Here is a 19,342-nt window from a genome sequence, read left to right on the forward strand (position 1 = left end):
GTCTCTGGCAGATAGTGTGACACTGACTCATAGTCTTGCTAACACACAGGAGGATGACATCCTCTCCTACTCATCCCTTCCTAACACAGGAGGATGACATCCTCTCCTACTCATCCCTTCCTAACACAGGAGGATGACATCATCTCCTACTCATCCCTTCCTAACACAGGAGGATGACATCCTCTCCTACTCATCCCTTCCTAACACAGGAGGATGACATCCTCTCCTACTCATCCCTTCCTAACACAGGAGGATGACATCATCTCCTACTCATCCCTTCCTAACACAGGAGGATGACATCCTCTCCTACTCATCCCTTCCTAACACAGGAGGATGACATCCTCTCCTACTCATCCCTTCCTAACACAGGAGGATGACATCCTCTCCTACTCATCCCTTCCTAACACAGGAGGATGACATCATCTCCTACTCATCCCTTCCTAACACACGAGGATGACATCCTCTCCTACTCATCCCTTCCTAACACAGGAGGATGACATCATCTCCTACTCATCCCTTCCTAACACAGGAGGATGACATCATCTCCTACTCATCCCTTCCTAACACAGGAGGATGACATCATCTCCTACTCATCCCTTCCTAACACACGAGGATGACATCCTCTCCTACTCATCCCTTCCTAACACAGGAGGATGACATCATCTCCTACTCATCCCTTCCTAACACAGGAGGATGACATCATCTCCTACTCATCCCTTCCTAACACAGGACAGGAGGATGACGGAGGACAGCAAGCAGGAAGAGAAGCATGTCACAACAGGGTGAGTCAGCTGGTAGCTCAGGGTGACTCAGCGAGCTGAGATTCAGCGTGGCACTGACATATTGCCGAGAAGAGATGTGATTGTGCCCACGTATCGAGGAGGACACATGTGTTTTGGTTAGGTGGCCATTCAAATTGTGATAGTTTAGAGCAGGGCTATTCAACTGGCGGCCCGCCTGACCGGCCCGCCAAAGATTACATGATAAAAAAAATAAAAATCAAAAAAAAAAATTAATTTTTTTTTTTTTTTTTTTACTTTTTTCTTTTCATGTCAACGTTAACACGCACAATTGAGCCAAAAGTCACTCAATTAATGACAGATTTCATTGATAAATCGAGGGAAAACTTTGCAAGTCGATTTGATGAATTTGACATGTCCAGAGAATTGATGCATTTTGTGAGCAACCCATTTGCCAATGTAGCTGCTATTTCCACAAAAGGACAAGAGTTCCTTGCATCACTTCACATTGATGAAGGTCTCCTGCAACTTGAAATAATTGACATGCAAGCATCATCTGCTCTGAAGCAGGCACTTGAGAATGAATCCACCACAACATTTTGGATAAAGTGTATTCATGTCAAGACATTCCCCAAAATAAAAACGCTGGCAATATCTGTGCTAACAATGTTTGGCTCAACATACACCTGTGAATCCAGTTTCTCTCACATGAATGCCATTAAAACAAGCAACGTGCCTCCTTGACAAATGAGCATTTGCATCACTGTTTGCGGGTAGCCCTCACTTCCTATGAACCCTCTTTCTCTGCCATTGCCCAGTCAAAGAAGTGCAATCGCTCTCATTAGATGTGTGTATGTAGGCTAGGCCTGTCTGCCCCCCACCCCCCTGATGTTTGAGAGTTAAGAGTGGACAATAAGTGCTAATAAGATGCTGTGATTTGCTGTTGTTGCACAGACATGAAGCACTTTTTCATAAGCTCAGCTGCACTATAAATGTGTTTTTTTGTTCAAGTGTTGATGTTAGAATGTTCAGATGCACATCATGCACTTGTTTGTTTTTTTATTTTATTTTTATATTGAAATGTTGAAGAGGAGATGTTGCAGTTGTTGCACAGTCATAAATGAAGCACTTTCTGCAGGAGATGTTGCAGATGTGGCACATAAATGAAGCACTTTTTTTGAAAAGTATACTACTTTTGTAATGTAGTTAAATAAAAGTTGTGAAAATGTGGTTGCGTGTTGTGTCAAGTGTACATATATTCATAGCACAGGGAGGCGCCGTGGCAGTCCGGCCCCTGGCCCCTTGGGTTTCTGACAATGTGGCCCCCTGAACAATTTATTTACAATTGAATAGCCCTGGTTTAGAGTGTATAATGGCTTAGAACATTATGATGGAAGTGTATAGGCCATTCCCATGCTCAATTATGTCTCATAAGTTGTTTTTGGGTTGAAACCATTTGTTACACAGATTTGGTGTAAAATGTAACCAATTTCCAAGACTGTTTAGGGACCCCAGTATACATAAATGGCCAAATACACCATCAAACTATTAGGGGTTGGGGAAATATATCACTATATTTCTGAAAACGTTCTTATTAGATCAATCAGATGATGTTGACAACGTTTTCCACTGGGTAAATAATTTGGCATTGAAAAAAGGTAATGCATCACAATATATCACAATATTGTGACTAGTATTGTGATAATATCGTATCATGGGGTCTGTGTGTGTGTCTGCGTTTTTACTATTTTCACAACAACCCAAACAAACTGCACCATGGCGCATAAACCCTGCAAAGTAGAGTAACGAAACGTAGACCAAATGAGTCCACATTTTTATAGGATTCTAGCACATTTTCATAACAATAGCGAATATTACCGTTTTCATTGAGGTTTCTTACAAATTAACGATGCTTTCTGTTGTCCTTTATATGCCGATTATCATTAAAATCTTAAATTGTACCATATGTCCCCCTTTAGACAACATATGTAACGCTACCAGCGCACTTTTGTTAAGATAATTAGTTTACCATTCGCGGTTGCTATACCGAGGTCGCAGTAATAGTTTACCGCTGTTCAGATCACGGCGAAGAATAGACACATTCCAGTGACCTGTGACCTGTGACCTGTGCTAAGGATTTTGGGAAATGTATTCATGTAGTTAACATTTTCACCTTTTAATTTTAAACCAATGCTGCCATCTACTGACAACAGAAAGTGTTGTGTATCGTCACCTTTAGAGTCACTTCCGTATACAGCGTCGCCCGAAACCCATTCTAGAGATTCCCACTTTTTACTGGGAATGGGGCGTGGCCGTATTTGGTCCCAGACAATAAGAGTGGCTGCGATTGGTCGCCGTGACGTTAGCTAGAGCGCAGGATGCTGGATGAGCTAGGGATTTTTCCAATGGAACTTCAGATGTAGACCACAGCCTAAAGATCCACAAACACACAGCGTTATCTGCGGCTGCCTATGTGCACTGCAGCAATGCTTCCAGGTCTCAATGTATTTTGTGGCAAGTAGTTTTGTTGTTGCAACCATCTTTAGTTTTATAAGATTTCCCCATTCAAAGCGACCACAGTGTCTTTCCTTATATTAGACCGTCTCTGGTAAGGCTGGGAGATTAACAGAGATTCAATTGAAATTTAAATAGATTTTGATCATGAACACAAGATAAAACGATAATTGTGCCGCATGCCGTATTGCTCTCATTTGTGTTGTAAATACAGCACACGCCATCTTCACAGCGGTGCGCTCCTCCACCCCCCAAACACAAACAGTAGTTTCAGCTTGTGTTGAGACTGAGAGGGAGCCACAGCGCATCTCCAGGTATTTTTAAATGTCTTTAATAATGTGGAATTTCCCTTTCAAGGCCTTTTGTTAATACCTCTCCCTCCACCCTGTATCCTTGTTTCCTCTCCCCTCACCTGGTCATCCCTCCCCCTGTATCCTCGTTTCCTCTCCCCTCACCTGGTCATCCCTCCCCCTGTATCCTCATTTCCTCTCCCCTCACCTGGTCATCCCTCCCCCTGTATCCTCGTTTCCTCACCCTTCACCAGGTCATCCCTCTCAATCCCCCTGTATCCTTGTTTCCTCACCCTTCACCAGGTCATCCCTCTCAATCCCCCTGTATCCTTGTTTCCTCACCCTTCACCAGGTCATCCCTCCCCATTCCCCCTGTATCCTTGTTTCCTCTCCCCTCACCTGGTCATCCCTCTCAATCCCCCTGTATCCTTATTTCCTCACCCTTCACCAGGTCATCCCTCCCCATTCCCCCTGTATCCTTGTTTCCTCTCACCTGGTCATCCTGTATCCTCGTTACATTTCATTACTTGCTTCGCGTTCTGCTCACTATGGGATATTACCACGTTACTTTGAAAGATTCCGCTACATGCACCCTACACTTGTCCGGCCACGCCCCTGTCCGTCCAGATGCATATAGGCGAGGGTTGTGACCGTTCTTCCGCCTTCCCGTTTCTTTCACTTCAGAAGTGCACACGGCAAGCAAGTGGCATTTAGCTTAGTTTTTGTGGTTGCTATTTTTTGGATCCCAAGAATGGCACCACCCGGACCTGGGAAGTATTTTTCTTGGCTCCACCTGTGATTCTCCGTCGTGACCTCCTCTGTGCGCCGCGGGGGTTTCCTCGTACCACGTTCGTGGCGAGTGGGTGGGCGGGCGGAGCTGGGTGCGCACCGCCCGGAGACCATTGAGCGCCCCTCTTCAGTGGGGAGGCCCCCCGGCTCCAGCGTCCCTTCCGGGGGTGACTTGCGGGGCAAGCTCTCTGATGCTGCTCGCTCCCGCCATTCTGTGGTGAGCGGCTGTGGCGGGTGGTCTGGCGGCTCCACCAGCACACCCTCCTCCGCCGGTGGCAAATGGCGCCGAGTGTGGTGCCGCTCGGAAGCCACTGAGCTCCCCTCACTCGTGAGAGAGGTAGCTCCGGCTTCAACATCAAACGGACCCCCGACAAGAGCAGGCACCGTCTCTCTGATGGCGGACGATTGCTGCACAAGCTCTCCGCCTGCTTGCTCCCGCCGTTAAGAGCGGTGGTGAAGCGAGCAGTGCGGGTGGTCGGTAGTAGGAAGAAGAGTACGCGGGCCGCAGGGTTCAAGTCCCTCCGGTTTCTGCGGAAATGCTGGTGCCGGAGTGGGCCCTGCGCCCCCTACAATCACGTCCCAGAATGTTGCATGGAGGCAGGGCTCTACGCTAACCTTTTTCACTAGGGGCACAGGTGCTCCTAAATGAAAAAATTTAGGAGCACACAAAGACATTTAGGAGCACCCAAAAATATTTAGGAGCACAGTGAAAATATGTCAAGTAACGAGTTTTTTTTTTTTTTTTTTTTTTTTTTTTTTTAATAAATGTATATTTGTACTGTGCGTGCATGTGCAAACGGGAAACGGGACACATCTGTGCAATAGCACAGATACCACCAAAGTCACTGGCCCACTGTGTGCGTGTGTGTATCATCTGCTTGTGCAAACGGGAATGGGACACAGACATTTGAACTATTAATTAAATGATTAATGCCTACTGTGGCAAAGTTGTAGCCAACAACTAGGCCTAATAAAAAAGGCAGTGACATTGAACAAAAAGGAGACACTGGCTTTACAACCAGGGCCATCAGTAGAGGGGGGAGCTAGTGTTGCTCTTTTAGAAAAATAATCCTTTCAGGGTTGCCTATTGAAATACTGTACACCTCCAGTACAGAAACATTGTTTATGAGTTTGCTGTCAGGTAGACCATTGATTGAAAGTCGATTCTGCCAATTACGACGTTGCACCGTTGCACTCTGGCCGTCCGGCGCTGCAGCTAGACCCTATTGCCACACCGCTTGCACTCTGGCCATCCGGCGCTGCCCACCTCTGCGGTTGATAACGCTAGCCAAGTTATCTGTACACACATACACAGTGGGCCAGTTGTAGGGGTGTAACAATGCATCGCAATGCATCGATCCTACTTTGAAATATTTACAAAACATGACATTGTTTTCGAACTCTAGCCATGGGGAAATGTTTAGCCAATTCACGTTAAATTTGTATGTCTTCCCTCCGGCTCCAGTGGGTGTAGCTTCGCTAGCTACAGTGGCTACATTGGGTGCTACAGTGGGTGTAGCCTCGCTAGCTTGGCCAACTTCGCTAGCATGCTGGCTAGCGTCAGTATCTTGGTTAACGTTAACGTTAACCATCACCTCTGTAACATGAGCTGCCTCGCCTGACTTCTCATTCTCCGGTATCTTTTGCGCAAAATAAAAATGAAATTGTCTGACTCAGACAGTGACGCTGATCGTTACTTTCAGTTTCCAGTCGCGTGACCACAGGAAACTACTGTGATTGGAACGTTTATGCAGCTGTGAACTGTGGGACTTGTAGTTTTTTAACGATTCTCGCAGCGGAAAAAAAAAAGGACGAATGAGGCTGTACTCTGCACTCGCCGGCCCCACTCGCACACCGTGCGAGTACTTGATTTTGCAGGTTCGCACACAATTATTTTTAGGGGCATATGCGAGCAATATGGTCGCACTGTAGAGCCCTGGGAGGGAGCGGGGGTTTCATCTTTGATGACTCGCTGGCGAAGTCAGGGTTCAATTAGAGCCCCGACCCCAAATGGCGAGGCGTAAAAACACGGAGAGAGGGACGGCAGTTGGAACGCACCTCGAGGAGGACGTGCCACACACCAAGCCAGAGAGTTTCAAAGGATGTGCAATACCGGCCACAAGGCGGCAGGCCGTTTGCGATCTCAGACTCATTCCCAATGATAATACAGGCTCCCTCGATGGATTATGAATGGGAATATCGAATAAAAGAAATAACGATAAAAAACCAGACTTTTCTCGGGTTTGGCGCTCAAGCGTCGACGAGTTAACCCGACTTATCTCGGGTCTGGTGTCCAATGTGTTAAAGGGGAGATGTTGAATAGCGATAAACAGTCATAGCATCAAATTAGTATTTAGATAAACCACAGAAAATAAATCACGTTATAAAAATAAGCCGTTTCTAAGAAAAAACTATTTGTTATGTCCCTTCGTGTAGCATTTATCAACCAGTGCGCCGACATTTTGTTCACGTTCAATGCCGACGTCACAGAGATGGTTTCGCCCGAAGCCTCCAACTACTACTACCTGCAGCAATATTATTAGGCTCCTCAAATATCGTTGTTCATAAAAAAACATGTAATATTTTACAGCATTGAGCAACCCCAACAGGGGGATGCTGCATATGTATGTTTCAAGTTTCTTTATTAGTTGTCATACAGAAGTACAGAATACTTTTATACAAAATGCTTCTTTCTGTTTCGCTCCAGAGACTGTGCTAGGCAAAAATAGATAATAAAATAAGTATAGCAAGTATAAAATAGAAGTCAAGTACGTAGACAAAAATGTTCAGTATATACATATATACAATGCTCTATGTAGAGTAGAAGTAACTGAGTTACCATACAATATACAGTGCAAAGCAGAAGTGGGATGATGAGGTACAATTTAGGTACAATATAATTTACAGTAAGGTGTAATGAGGTATGGGTTGTAGTGCAAATTCTTTACAGATAAATATAAAGTGTGCTTAGGTGTACTAAAGTGGTTAAAGTGGGTGCTGCAGTGAGTTGTATGTTTAAAGTGAGTGTGTGCGTGTGGATGTGTGTGCTGTGAGTGCATTTGATGGTTGTTACATAGTGTTATTGTTCGTTGAGCATTCTGATGGCCTGAGGATAGAAGCTTCTTCGGAGTCTCTCTGTGCTTGCCATGAGACTCCGGTATCGCTTGCCTGACCGCAGCAGTTCAAAGAGGCAGTTGTTTGGGTGGCTCGAGTCTTTGATAATTCTCTTAGCCTTGCCCATGTAAATGCCCTGGAGTGGGAAGCCCCCCTCCAATTGTGCGTTCGGCTGAGCGAGCCACTCTCTGTAGTCTGCTACTGTCTTGTGCTGTGCTATTCCCAAACCAGGAGGTGATATTGCCAGTCAGTATGCTCTCTATTGTGCATGAGTAGAAGTTCTTAAGGATCTTCTGACTGACTTGGAACTTCCTTAGGCGTCTGAGGAAGTAGAGGCGTTGCCGTGCCTTCTTCACAACACTGTCAATGTGTGAGGTCCATGTCAAGTCCTCGGATATGTGGACTCCGAGGTACTTAAAACTGTTCACTCTCTCAACCGGTGCCCCGTCGATGCTGAGGGGGCTGTAGTCCCTGACCCCCGACCTCCTAAAGTCCACAATCTCTTTTGTTTTGCTGACGTTCAGGGAGAGGCTGTTCTCTTGACAGCATCCCGCTAGAACCTTGACCTCCTCCAGGTAGGCCCTCTCGTCGTTTGCAGAGATCAGGCCCACCACTACTGTGTCGTCAGCAAATTTGATGATTGTGTTGTTGTTCTGCTGTGCCACACAGTCATGTGTGTACAGGGAGTAGAAGAGGGGACTCAGAACACAGCCCTGGGGGGCCCCTATGTTGAGAGTGATGGATGAGGAGGTGCAGTTGCCTGCTCTCACCACCTGGGGTCTGCCCGTCAGGAAGTCCAAGACCCACTGGCAGAGGTCATAGTTCAAGCCCAGGTCCCTGAGCTTGGCTATGAGTTTGGAGGAGACTATGGTATTGAATGCTGAGCTGTAGTCGATGAACAGCATTCTCACATAGTTCCCCTGCCTCTTGTCCAGGTGTGATGCTGCTGTGTGCAGCACATGGGCTATGGCGTCCTCCGTGGACCTGTTGGGGCGGTATGCAAATTGCAGGGGGTCCAGGTTGATGGGGAGGGAGGAGCAGATGTAGCCCTTCACTAGCTTCTCAAAGCACTTCATGGCTATGGATGCTCGGTCATCTTTGAGCAAATTAATAATACTGCAGAATAATAATACGTGTGTAACAAAACCATTCATTGTGTTTGATGTAAGCAAACTGATGCCAGACTCAGCATTCATGCATTCGGCTGAATATCGAGATGAAGCACAGCCTACATGGTAGGGATGGGTACCGTTCACATTTGAACCGATACCGGTACCTGTGAATCGATACCGGTACCCAACGGTACCTTTTTTCGGTACTTTAGTCTCTAAAAATGTTATCTACCTACCTCAGTTGTAAAAAAAGAAAAAATCCAAACTTAATATTTAATAAATAAATAATGTATTATTATTACTTTATTATTATTTACATCTTACTGGTGTAAAGTATTTTACAACTGATTAAACAAACAAACAATCTAGCAGCAATGAACTACTCTGCTGCTGATTGAGTATTCTAGCAGTTATTTTCGCTCCACACTCACTGTGTGCTTCTCCCCCGCTTTGGAGAAGACCCGCTCTGCGGTGTGCGTGTGGCTTGTTTACCGACGTCACATCCTCTACTCTTCTGTCCCGAGTTGTGCCGGCTTGCACTGTAGCCCTAGGAGCTAACGTTATGTCCGACGGTTAGCTAACGTCAGCTTAGCTAACGTTAAACGGGTTACAAATATGTGAAACTATCGAAGGAGTAAGCCGACCGCTAAAAATAAAACCCACCGCGGCAGCGCGAGCACATGGAGTGGAAGTTTGGAGATAGACAGTAGTGTTTCAAGAGACTGGCTACAGTAATATGATGCTGGGCTGTAGTGATCAGTTGTTCCGTGCGACGCAAGTATGTAAAAAAGAAAAAACAGAAACAACACGTTTGTCATCTGTAGTAAATAAATGAAGCTGGAATCCATTCGTGACCAGAGCCCCATTGTGTCCCGGATGCCTATTGCTTAATAACAGCGGAGCAGTGCTGCCGTTGCTTCCGCGTTTTCCCTGATTGGCTGCGACACGCCCCGCGGCAGGCGCGGCAACCGCAGAGCGGAGCGGCAGAGCTTGCGGAATTATGTAACCGCCCTAATCCGCCATGATTTTCATTCGGCGCTCAGCTCACCTGGCAGCGCAGCGGTCCTGCGGTCCTGCGGTCCGTTGTTGACGAGTTCGAATCCCATGAATTTTTTTTTTTAACGTGATTTTTTATTTAGCGTGTATTCTTTCGCCGGTTAAGGTTAGGCATGGTTAAGGTTAAGGTTAGGCATTGTTTCGGAGTTGGTTAAGGTTAGAACGGTTAAGTTTAGGCGCTGTTAAGGAGCTGGTTAAGGTTAGAGTTTGTCTTAGAGAATGGCAATATTCTTTCTATGGTTAAGGTTAGGCATGGTTAAGGTTAAGGTTAAGGTTAGGCATTGTTTTGGAGTTGGTTAAGGTTAGAACGGTTAAGTTTAGGCGCTGTTAAGGAGCTGGTTAAGGTTAGAGTTTGTCTTAGAGACAGCCTATTTCCGCACTGCCGCTCTCCCGCGTTGCCGCGGTCACATGGTCAAATTGTCACATTCTTGCACTGCTCCGCTGTTAAAAAGCAACACGCGTCCCGGATTCAATCTCCTCTCCTCTAAAGACGCTCTGTGGCTAGGCTAACAGCCATGTCAGACTGAGCAGATGTGGAAACTGAGCTACACTTTCTAACAACCTGCCCACTACCAAGATATCAGAGACATATACTCCCCAGTCCCCATGAATTGCAAACACCCAAAGAGAGAGGCTCATTAGGCTTGCATTTCTTTGCATCAAAGATGCTACAATCATCAGCTTTCAAAAAGATGCTGTGTTTGACCAAGTGTTTCCTCAAGTTGCTTGTATTACCCTTCCCTGCTTTGCACGTCACATTACAAATGTTGCAGAGAGCGTTGTCAGCATCTATTTTCATAAAGTGTAACCACACTTGCGACCGTTTTCGACTTGCCATATTGCCCCGACTGCTTTACCTATAGTCAAATCCTACATGTATTGTGTGCAACTGCGCACATACCGTTCGTGCGGTTTCGTTTTGCGATAAACGAACCCTTGACGTCATCGGACTTAACATGTATATCTATATATTCTTTTGTATACAAAAAATTCGTATAATTTTTCTTTTTTCTTTTTAAACTTAAATTTTTATTAACATTTATAGACAAACACTTACACAAAAATGGATCCCATAACACAATATGAAAGAATGCAGTGAACATAAATGGTTACATGAATAGCATTGTTGGTTATATGTTTCCACTACAGTTGTTTTTCCAGGCACTTAATACAAAGACCGATTGTATACCGCCCTTGAACAGGTATAGACAAATTTAATACCTACTCAAAAGGATTAGATACTGACTAAGGCAAATATGTATGGTATGGACCCTCCTTGAATTCCCTTCTTCTCTTATCCTTCGCCCTTTCTATTTCTTTTATACTAAATTTCTCTTTGCCTTTTGATTCACCCATTTACAAACCACATCTTCCTTGATTATTAATACAACATTGTTAAACAGACATAAATAATAAAGTACAAAAAATGTAATACAATTGTAATGCCCAAAAAAAGGAAAAATAAAACCAGAAAATACTAACTAAGTCAAAAGTGTGTGACATGGGTTCAGAGACCCTCCTTGAACCTCTTTCCTCCTTTACCCTTCGCCCTCTTGTGATGCATTTGGTTCTTCCTCTGTGATGTCGTTTTCGTTCCCCTTGTCGTATACATTTTTTTAAGAATAATAATAATAATATGTTTTTTTTTCTTTTTTTTTTATACCGACAATGGTATCTCACGTGAATCGATATTCTGTAGTACCGATGTGTTTCGGTAAGTACCTTTAAAAGTACATAATTCGGTACCCATCCCTACATGGTGAACTCAACTCGTTATTATTGGCGCAAAAAAAGTCAGAGGAAACAAAGCGGCCACTAATGCAAACCACGTTAGAGGGCACATGTGCGTATAACGGTGGTAGTCGGAAGGCTATGGTGATCACATGAAAAGTAATGGAATTCATAGGGCTCGACAACCAGCCATTAAGTGTAGTCGAAAACATCGGATTCGACGACTACTCTGTCACATTGAGCCGCGTTACACTCTCCCAGGTTGCACGTATCTTTCAGACATTGCCCTGTACCCGAGCTCTACCAGGCAGTGTATTCGCACATTGATAGCCTTCTGAAGGAAGACGTTTCTTCAATTAGCTTTACCAGTGATATTTGGAGCTCTGATGTCAGCCCCATGTCAATGCTGAGTTTGACAGCTGAGTGGATTGACACAGACTTCCAACTCCGTAAAGCGGTCCTGCATTCCCAAGAGTTCTCCGGCTCCCATACTGCTGCAGCGCTGGCAACCGCATTCGAGAATATGTTCCAGGCGTGGCATATTCCGAAAGAAAAGATTCATGTCATACTCCGAGATAATGCCCGAAACGTGGTCAAATGCATGAAAGACGCAGGATTACAAAGTTTGGGATGTATGGCCCACACGCTTCAGCTGGCTGTCCACGATGGAGTGCTGTCACAGCCCAGCATAAAAGACATCGCAATTGCAGTTGCATTATTGCAAACTAAAGAAATGTGAATTCAGGAAGTTAAAACGAAGTTTAGCCTATTCAATTGTTTTAGAAGGCTATAGCCAATGTTGCCTTTTACGCACTGTTTAGCCTATATTTTACACGCTGTGTTTAACCTATTAAATAGGCTAATTGTTTTTTCAGCCCGTTATTCGTTTTAACTTCTTTAATTCACATTTCTTTAGTTTGCAATAATGCAACTGCAAGCCAATGTTCAGAGAAATTTATATATTTGTAATTGTTAGGCTATTTGAATCCACCATTTAGGGCTAAACGGTGTATTCAAATAGCCTAACAAATTAAATGTACCGGTAATGTGTCTCGGAACATTGGCTTGCAGTTGCATTATTGCAAACTAAAGAAATGTGAATTCAAGAAGTTAAAACGAAGTTTATCCTATTCAATTGTTTTAGAAGGCTATAGCCAATGTTGCCTTTTACACACCGCTTAGCCTATATTTTACGCACTGTGTTTAGCCTATATTAAATAGTCTAAGGGCTAGATCCACAAAGAATGGATTGCACGGAGCAAGTTGCACCCTTACTTACAATTCATTATGAATTGAAAATGGGGGACCCTGATGTAAACAAGACGAAAGACTTTCTCTGGTCTGCATCCATTAACACTTTGGTTGCCTAAGGTTAAATTCATGATATACCATAGATAGCCAGCGCTATTTGTCTATGGAGAAAGTCCCCTTCTTTGCAGGGCTATAACTTTTTAAATTCTATTGCTACATTGCCATTATTAGGGCCCATTCAAAGTCCTATATGTATTGTTCATTGTGTAGCAACGTTAAACTTTTTCATTCACATATTCATAGTAAAGTATGGTCTAATGTATAAGTATGTTTTCATCTCTTTCTGCAGCTTTCTCCAGAACGTGATCTATAGCCCCAAATACATTATATTGATGATGCAATACAGTTTTATGGCAATCAGCGCGATATAAAAAATTACAACTAGACGTACTTCTAGAAGTTACTACACGTCATCTGATGTTGACCGGATGGGCTAGGGGCCGTTTATAATTCCGTGGGCAGCGTTATACCAATCATCTAATGTGGGTCAAATGTTGATAATAGCAGTTAGTATCGAAGACGGTAACGTTACACGCTGAAACTCACCCCAGTCTCCGCGCGCCGTTGGGCGATCATCGTAGAGTTGAAATCTTATCATTATGGGATGTAAATTTACCCGGTCCATCTCCAGCTTGTATAATGGTATATACGTCCAAATCATGTTGTTTATCGAGTTATTGGCAATCGATCACTGTGTAGCGTGACAAGCCAGAGTCGCGGGACCTATAGCGAGCACCCGGAAGTACTACGGACGTAGCACAACCTCTATGCCACTTCCTGTTAAAGCGATTGCGCCGATCGGCCACCAGATGGCGCTCCTGAACCGCCAGAGAGCTCAGTGGGTCCTGCTGGTGGATCTCAGGCCAGCGGAGGGGACATATGAATCCGATCGCAGATTTTTGAAATATTGATATAAGGACGCTGTACAGCGTCCCCCGGCAACTTGAGCATGGCCAGCAATGACGTCAAAACACGTTTCATGGCAGTCAAAGTGTTAACAATTGTGTGTATTGAGCCGTGTATTGTACCCATTCTGCAATCTGTTAATACAATTTTCATTCAATCAATCACCAGTGAGTCCTCAACTCACTGAGGACCCCCGACTGTCTTCCTAATGAAGGTCAAGACTCGGGAAGGCGGAAGTACGGTCACACCCCTCGTCTATATGCATATGGGAGGACAGGGGCGTGGCCGGACAAGTGTAGGGTGCATGTAGCGGAATCTTTCAAAGTAACGTGGTAATATCCCATAGTGAGCAGAACGCTGGCAAGAACTCATGTAACTAGGGTTATAGGATAACCTTCGTTTCCTCTCCCCTCACCTGGTCATCTCTCCCACGCCATTTCTTCCCCCAGATGTCTTAAAAAACCCACAGAATGAAAACAGTAGAAACCCTCTACTGAACTCCTAACCTAAATTGTATTTGATTAGTCATGTTTTAACAATAAATTTGTATCAACCATGAAGATGACCATAATTAACCTCTCCGGTTCCACCACAGTAACGTGTAGAAGATGACAGAAAGGCAGCCTTTGGTTCGAGAAGAAAGGTCAAACTAATAAATTTGTCGGCATACGATGTTCTCAAACCAATGACTAATCGTGTTTAATAACTGTGATGTCAATATCAATCAAAATAATTGTGATTATGATTTTGCCATAATCGAGTGAGCCAAAACTACCGAACAGTCTGCTGTCTGCTCCTTACATTAGACAGTCTCTTGGCTCTCACCTCAAAGTCAATAAGCTGCAGGTCTGCCACCAGTGTCCCCAGCAGGCCGCTGTTGTAGAGCTCCTGGGCCAGCTGCGCCACAGCCTCCGTTTGCGGCTCCTTCTCGTTGGTGCCGTACAGGATCTCCTTCATGGCCACCAGACTCTTGGACACCTCCTCTGTGGCCTGGACGGACACAGCGAGTACAGAGACGCCAGCTGTTTAAAGCTGTTGGGTTTTAAAGTCATAGGAGCATCAGAAGCAGGGATCCATGTTTTCCTGCTACAACACCCCAACACCTGCTAAACATGCACACATACCGTTAGGCACAACTGCACTTTACATACACTACACCCACACCATTATCACTGCACTATATATATATATTTTTTCCTGGTCGCTGCGCACTTACCCCCCACAGTCGGTCTGGGAGAGTGGAGGCTATCACGTGCTTCCTCCAACACACGTCTAGCCAATCAACCGCTTCTTCTCACTTGGCAGCGCGGACTCTCACTGAGAGCGTGTAACGTGTGGAAGGATCACCTCTTATTTTTCCAGGCTCATAAATGAAAACAAAAACAACTCAAAGTTTCTGTTTGACACAGTTGCAAAACTTACGCAGAAACAACCAAGTGCCCTAAACCATGCGTTCTTGGCTAACGAATTCATGACATTTACCAAGAAAATTGACCTCATTAGAGATGAAATTGTTGCTTTACTCAACAATCAGAGTCCCTCCCAACCTTTGACGGGCATTCCCCCTGACTTTGATTCCAGTCATACGCTATGCTGCCTTGAAAACGTCTCACTTAGTGCCCTCTCTAAACTGGTTGGCGCGGCTAAACCTTCAACCCGTCTGTTTGACCCTCTCCCAGCAACTCTCATCAAAAAACTCTTCCCAACTCTAGGCCCTGCCCTACTCAATATCGTCAACACCTCTTTGTCTACTGGCGTGGTGCCCCTGGCCTTTAAATCAGCCGTCATTAAACCACTACTTAAAAAACCGAACCTCGACCCTCTAATCTTGAAAAATTACAGACCTATCTCCAATCTTCCATTCCTATCCAAAGTGTTAGAACGGATCGTCGCAACGCAACTTACTGACCATTTATCAAACAATAATCTTAATGAATCATTTCAATCTGGCTTTAGAGCCTTACACTCCACCGAAACGGTGGTTACCAAAGTCACAAATGACTTACTGCTCTCTCTTGACTCAAACCTCACTTCTGTGCTCTTATTGCTTGATCTCAGTGCAGCCTTTGACACTATCGATCACTCGATTCTTCTAGGTCGGCTTGAGAATCATGTTGGCATTCGGGGTCTCGCACTAGCTTGGTTTAAATCCTATTTAACTGATAGAACACACTGCGTGGTCTATAATGATTTAACATCCGAGACCCTCCCAGTGCAATGTGGTGTCCCACAAGGCTCTGTCCTGGGCCCTTTGCTATTTTCGATTTACATGCTACCCCTCGGCGATATCATACGCAAATTTGGCATAAACTTTCATTTTTACGCTGATGACAACCAATTATATATACCTATTAAGCCAAATGATTCCTCCCAACTACAAAAACTTGAGGCCTGCTTGCTTGCCGTCAAAAAATGGATGTCGCAAAACTTTCTACTCCTTAATGCAGATAAAACTGAGATGTTAATTGTTGGCCACCCAAACCACAGAGGCCTGTTTCAGGACATCTCCCTCAACTTTGATACCCGTCATGTATCCCAGAGCTCCACCATAAAAAACCTCCGAGTCATTTTTGATTCCTCCCTCTCATTTAATGCACATATAAAAAATTTCACCAAAATTGCATTCTTCCATCTTCGTAATATCGCAAAAATACGCCCCATTTTAACTCTGGCTGATGCTGAAACCCTGATTCATGCTTTTGTCTCATCACGTCTGGACTACTGTAATGCACTTTTTTCAGGCCTACCTAATTCAAGCATCAAAAATCTTCAACTCGTGCAAAATGCGGCTGCACGGATACTAACTAGAACTAGAAAATTTGATCACATCACACCAGTTTTGTCCGCCCTACACTGGCTTCCTATCCAAGCCCGTTCTGACTTTAAAGTGCTACTCCTCACCTACAAAATTTTAAATGGGCTTGCACCGCTCTATCTATCCGATCTCATCTCCCGATACTCGCCCGCTCGTGCTCTGCGCTCACAAAATGCGGGGCTTCTATCGACCCCTAGGGTTAAAAAGAAATCCGCCGGCCACAGAGCCTTTGTCTACCGCGCTCCCTACCTGTGGAACAAATTACCTGCCGTCATCAGGGGCGCCTGCTCTGTCGAAGCTTTTAAATCCCTGCTTAAGACTCATCTTTTCTCTCTCTCCTTCAACCTACCCTGATCTCACCTGGTCGGGGACTGACCTTTAGATTAATCTGTGTAGTTTAGTTAGGGTACAGGGTGCTGCATGGTACCACAGAGTACTACATGGTACTACATGGCTCTACATGGCTCTACATGGCACTACATGGCACTACATGGTACTACAGGGCACTACAGGGTACTACATGGCACTACAGGGTACTACAGGGTACTACAGGGTACTACAGGGCACTACAGGGTACTACAGGGTACTACATGGCACTACAGGGTACTACATGGTACTACATGGCACTACAGGGTACTACATGTCTGCTCCTTTGCAGCACCACAAACATGGGAACTCTCCCCCCCCCCTCTTTCCCCCCCCTCCCTCCCCCTTCTCTCTGAGTGCCCGTCTCCTGGCGCTGACTAAGGTGATGATGCCTCGGGGTCTTGGCCAAGATTGTAGTGACTGCTCTACATGCACCTCCGAGGCCTTGGATCAGTTATTCACCGTCGTCTGTCCGTGGTCCTGTCAACTGATTAACAGTATTAACAGACTGTTAACAGATTAACAGTCAACGCGGTTTCACTGCTGGGTTAAGTACTTCTATTCTATTCACATAATACGCTTACTTCATATATCTACTCCATTCACATATATGCCTACCACTTGTATCTATTGCTATGTCCGCCCACTACAATCTCATGAGCTGTCTAACGCCTGTCCCGTCTCCCTGTCCCCCTATGACTTGCTGTCCTGGAGTGTTGACCGGAGTGTTAGACGTCCCGTGATGAAGGCCGGGAGGTTGCGACCCCCTCTGCGTGCCCCCCTGTCTCCGGAGGTCTCGTAGTGGTGACCGGAGTGCCGGATGTCCCGCGATGATGTCAGGGAGTTCGCGACCCTCTCTGCGCCGCCCCCCTATCTCCCTGTCTCCGGCTGTCCCTGAGCAATGACCGGAGTGTTGAATGTCCCGTGACTAAGACGGGGAGGACGTGACCCTCTTTGCGCCGCCCCTGTGCCTCAAATAGATCCGCTATCAGCTCTATCTTTAATCTTTCAAAATGTTCAGTTGCTATCGCTATTAGCTCTATCTTTAATCTTTCAAAATGTTCAGTTGCTATTGCATGCACTCATCTGTGTTTCACTACACACATGAGTGCATGCTTACCAACTGTCCGTCTGCAACACTACTATCACCAACATCTAAGAAGGGAGATCCCCCCTTGAATGGCCCTTCTAAGGTTTCTCTCCTCCACACTGCCTGTGGAGCTTTTTTCCCTATTGTTAGGTTTTAGTGAGTTTTTCCTTACCTTCGCGTGGGGTATGTCTGGGAGTGCTTGCATTCTTTCATTTATTTGCATTCATCTAAAAATGTTTGGACCTTATGGTGTTCTTGTTCTGTTCTTGACTTATTGTTATGTTTTCTTCTTGACTTGTTTAAAGAAGACCTGTACGGCCCATGGGGACATTAACGTGTGTTGTCGGGCCCTATAAATAAATTTGATTTGATTTGAATCACACTACCGCCCTTAGATCCTATCCGCGCTTAGCAGGCGCCCCGACCGAACTGTAGGAGTCGCTGTTTACAACGACCCGGACCCACCCCGCCAGCTTCTCCCACCCTCTAATACTGCCAATTGTATTAATGTGAACGGCCAGCCAAGCTGGTGACAACCCCGGAGCTGCGAGCTGGATTCTAACAGCGAATCCAGCGTCTCCGGGGTTGGTGACGAACGCAATCTCCGCTACGCCACCTGACCGTCTCACTATATTATTTTGTATATTTTATACAGTATTATATTGCAATGCTACTCGAACATTGTTTTTGTGCTGCTAAATTATGCTACCTCCATCGCCTTAGTGTTTTCCATTTCATTTTATTCTAATAAATGCCAATTTATTTAAAATGCTGCAAGGTCAAGGAACCAAAACCTAAGAATTTAACTCTCCTGTATAGGAAGACAGGACTAATAAGATAATCTGATCTGATCTGAGTAACACTCTGTAAGCCCATGCCCAACCCACACACAACTGTTGTCCTTTGGTGACCTTCCCCTTCACTTGAACCCCTTAAGCCTGAGCGGTCCAACAATAATTTCATAAATAGATCAATACAGTCCGTATTAATTAATGGTGTTTTTTTCTCTCTTTAAATGTAGCCAAGAGTAAAGACCCTAACTAACCCTATCAAAAAAGCAGTCAAAGTGTATATTTTCAGTACGTTTGTTTACCAATGATTTCAAGTGTTAGCGAAATGTGAGTTTATAGAATTCTCTGTGCATTCCATCGGAAACCGGCGGATATAGATGCGAGGAAATTACGCCATCATTCATGTTTGTAGTCCTATGAAAGAGGAGACCCAGGGCTTTTGAATTTCATAAAACTACACTACCCACTAGTGTTGTCACGATACTGGAATTTCGACTTCGATACGATACCTTGAAAAGTATCGATACCATTTCGATACAAAATATATATATATATTTTTTTAAACAAATTTAGCTTTTGTTGCTGGTTGATTCTCCTCAGCTTCTCTCTGGTACTATAAGAGAAGATAAATATAACACTTTTAAAACCCTTTGTTCATCTTTAGATCACACATTTAAAAATAACTGTTCATCTCACTTCAATCATTTTTATTGCAAA

General features: G+C 44.7%; 1 protein-coding gene across 2 annotated transcripts in view; it reads right to left on the reverse strand.

Annotated features, from left to right (window-relative positions):
• Positions 1 to 19,342, reverse strand: part of cab39 (calcium binding protein 39) — a 138,879-nt gene that overhangs the window by 19,397 nt on the left and 100,140 nt on the right. For both annotated transcript variants that reach the window (XM_084312276.1, XM_084312275.1), the window contains one exon: positions 14,389 to 14,553. In XM_084312276.1, the coding sequence (XP_084168402.1) occupies positions 14,389 to 14,520 (132 nt within the window). In that variant the 5' untranslated portion in view covers positions 14,521 to 14,553. The remainder of the gene's footprint in view (positions 1 to 14,388; positions 14,554 to 19,342) is intronic.

This window comes from Notolepis coatsorum (genome assembly GCF_963971535.1).
Source record: "Notolepis coatsorum genome assembly, chromosome: 1".
NCBI classification, from domain to species: Eukaryota; Metazoa; Chordata; class Actinopteri; order Aulopiformes; family Paralepididae; genus Notolepis; species Notolepis coatsorum.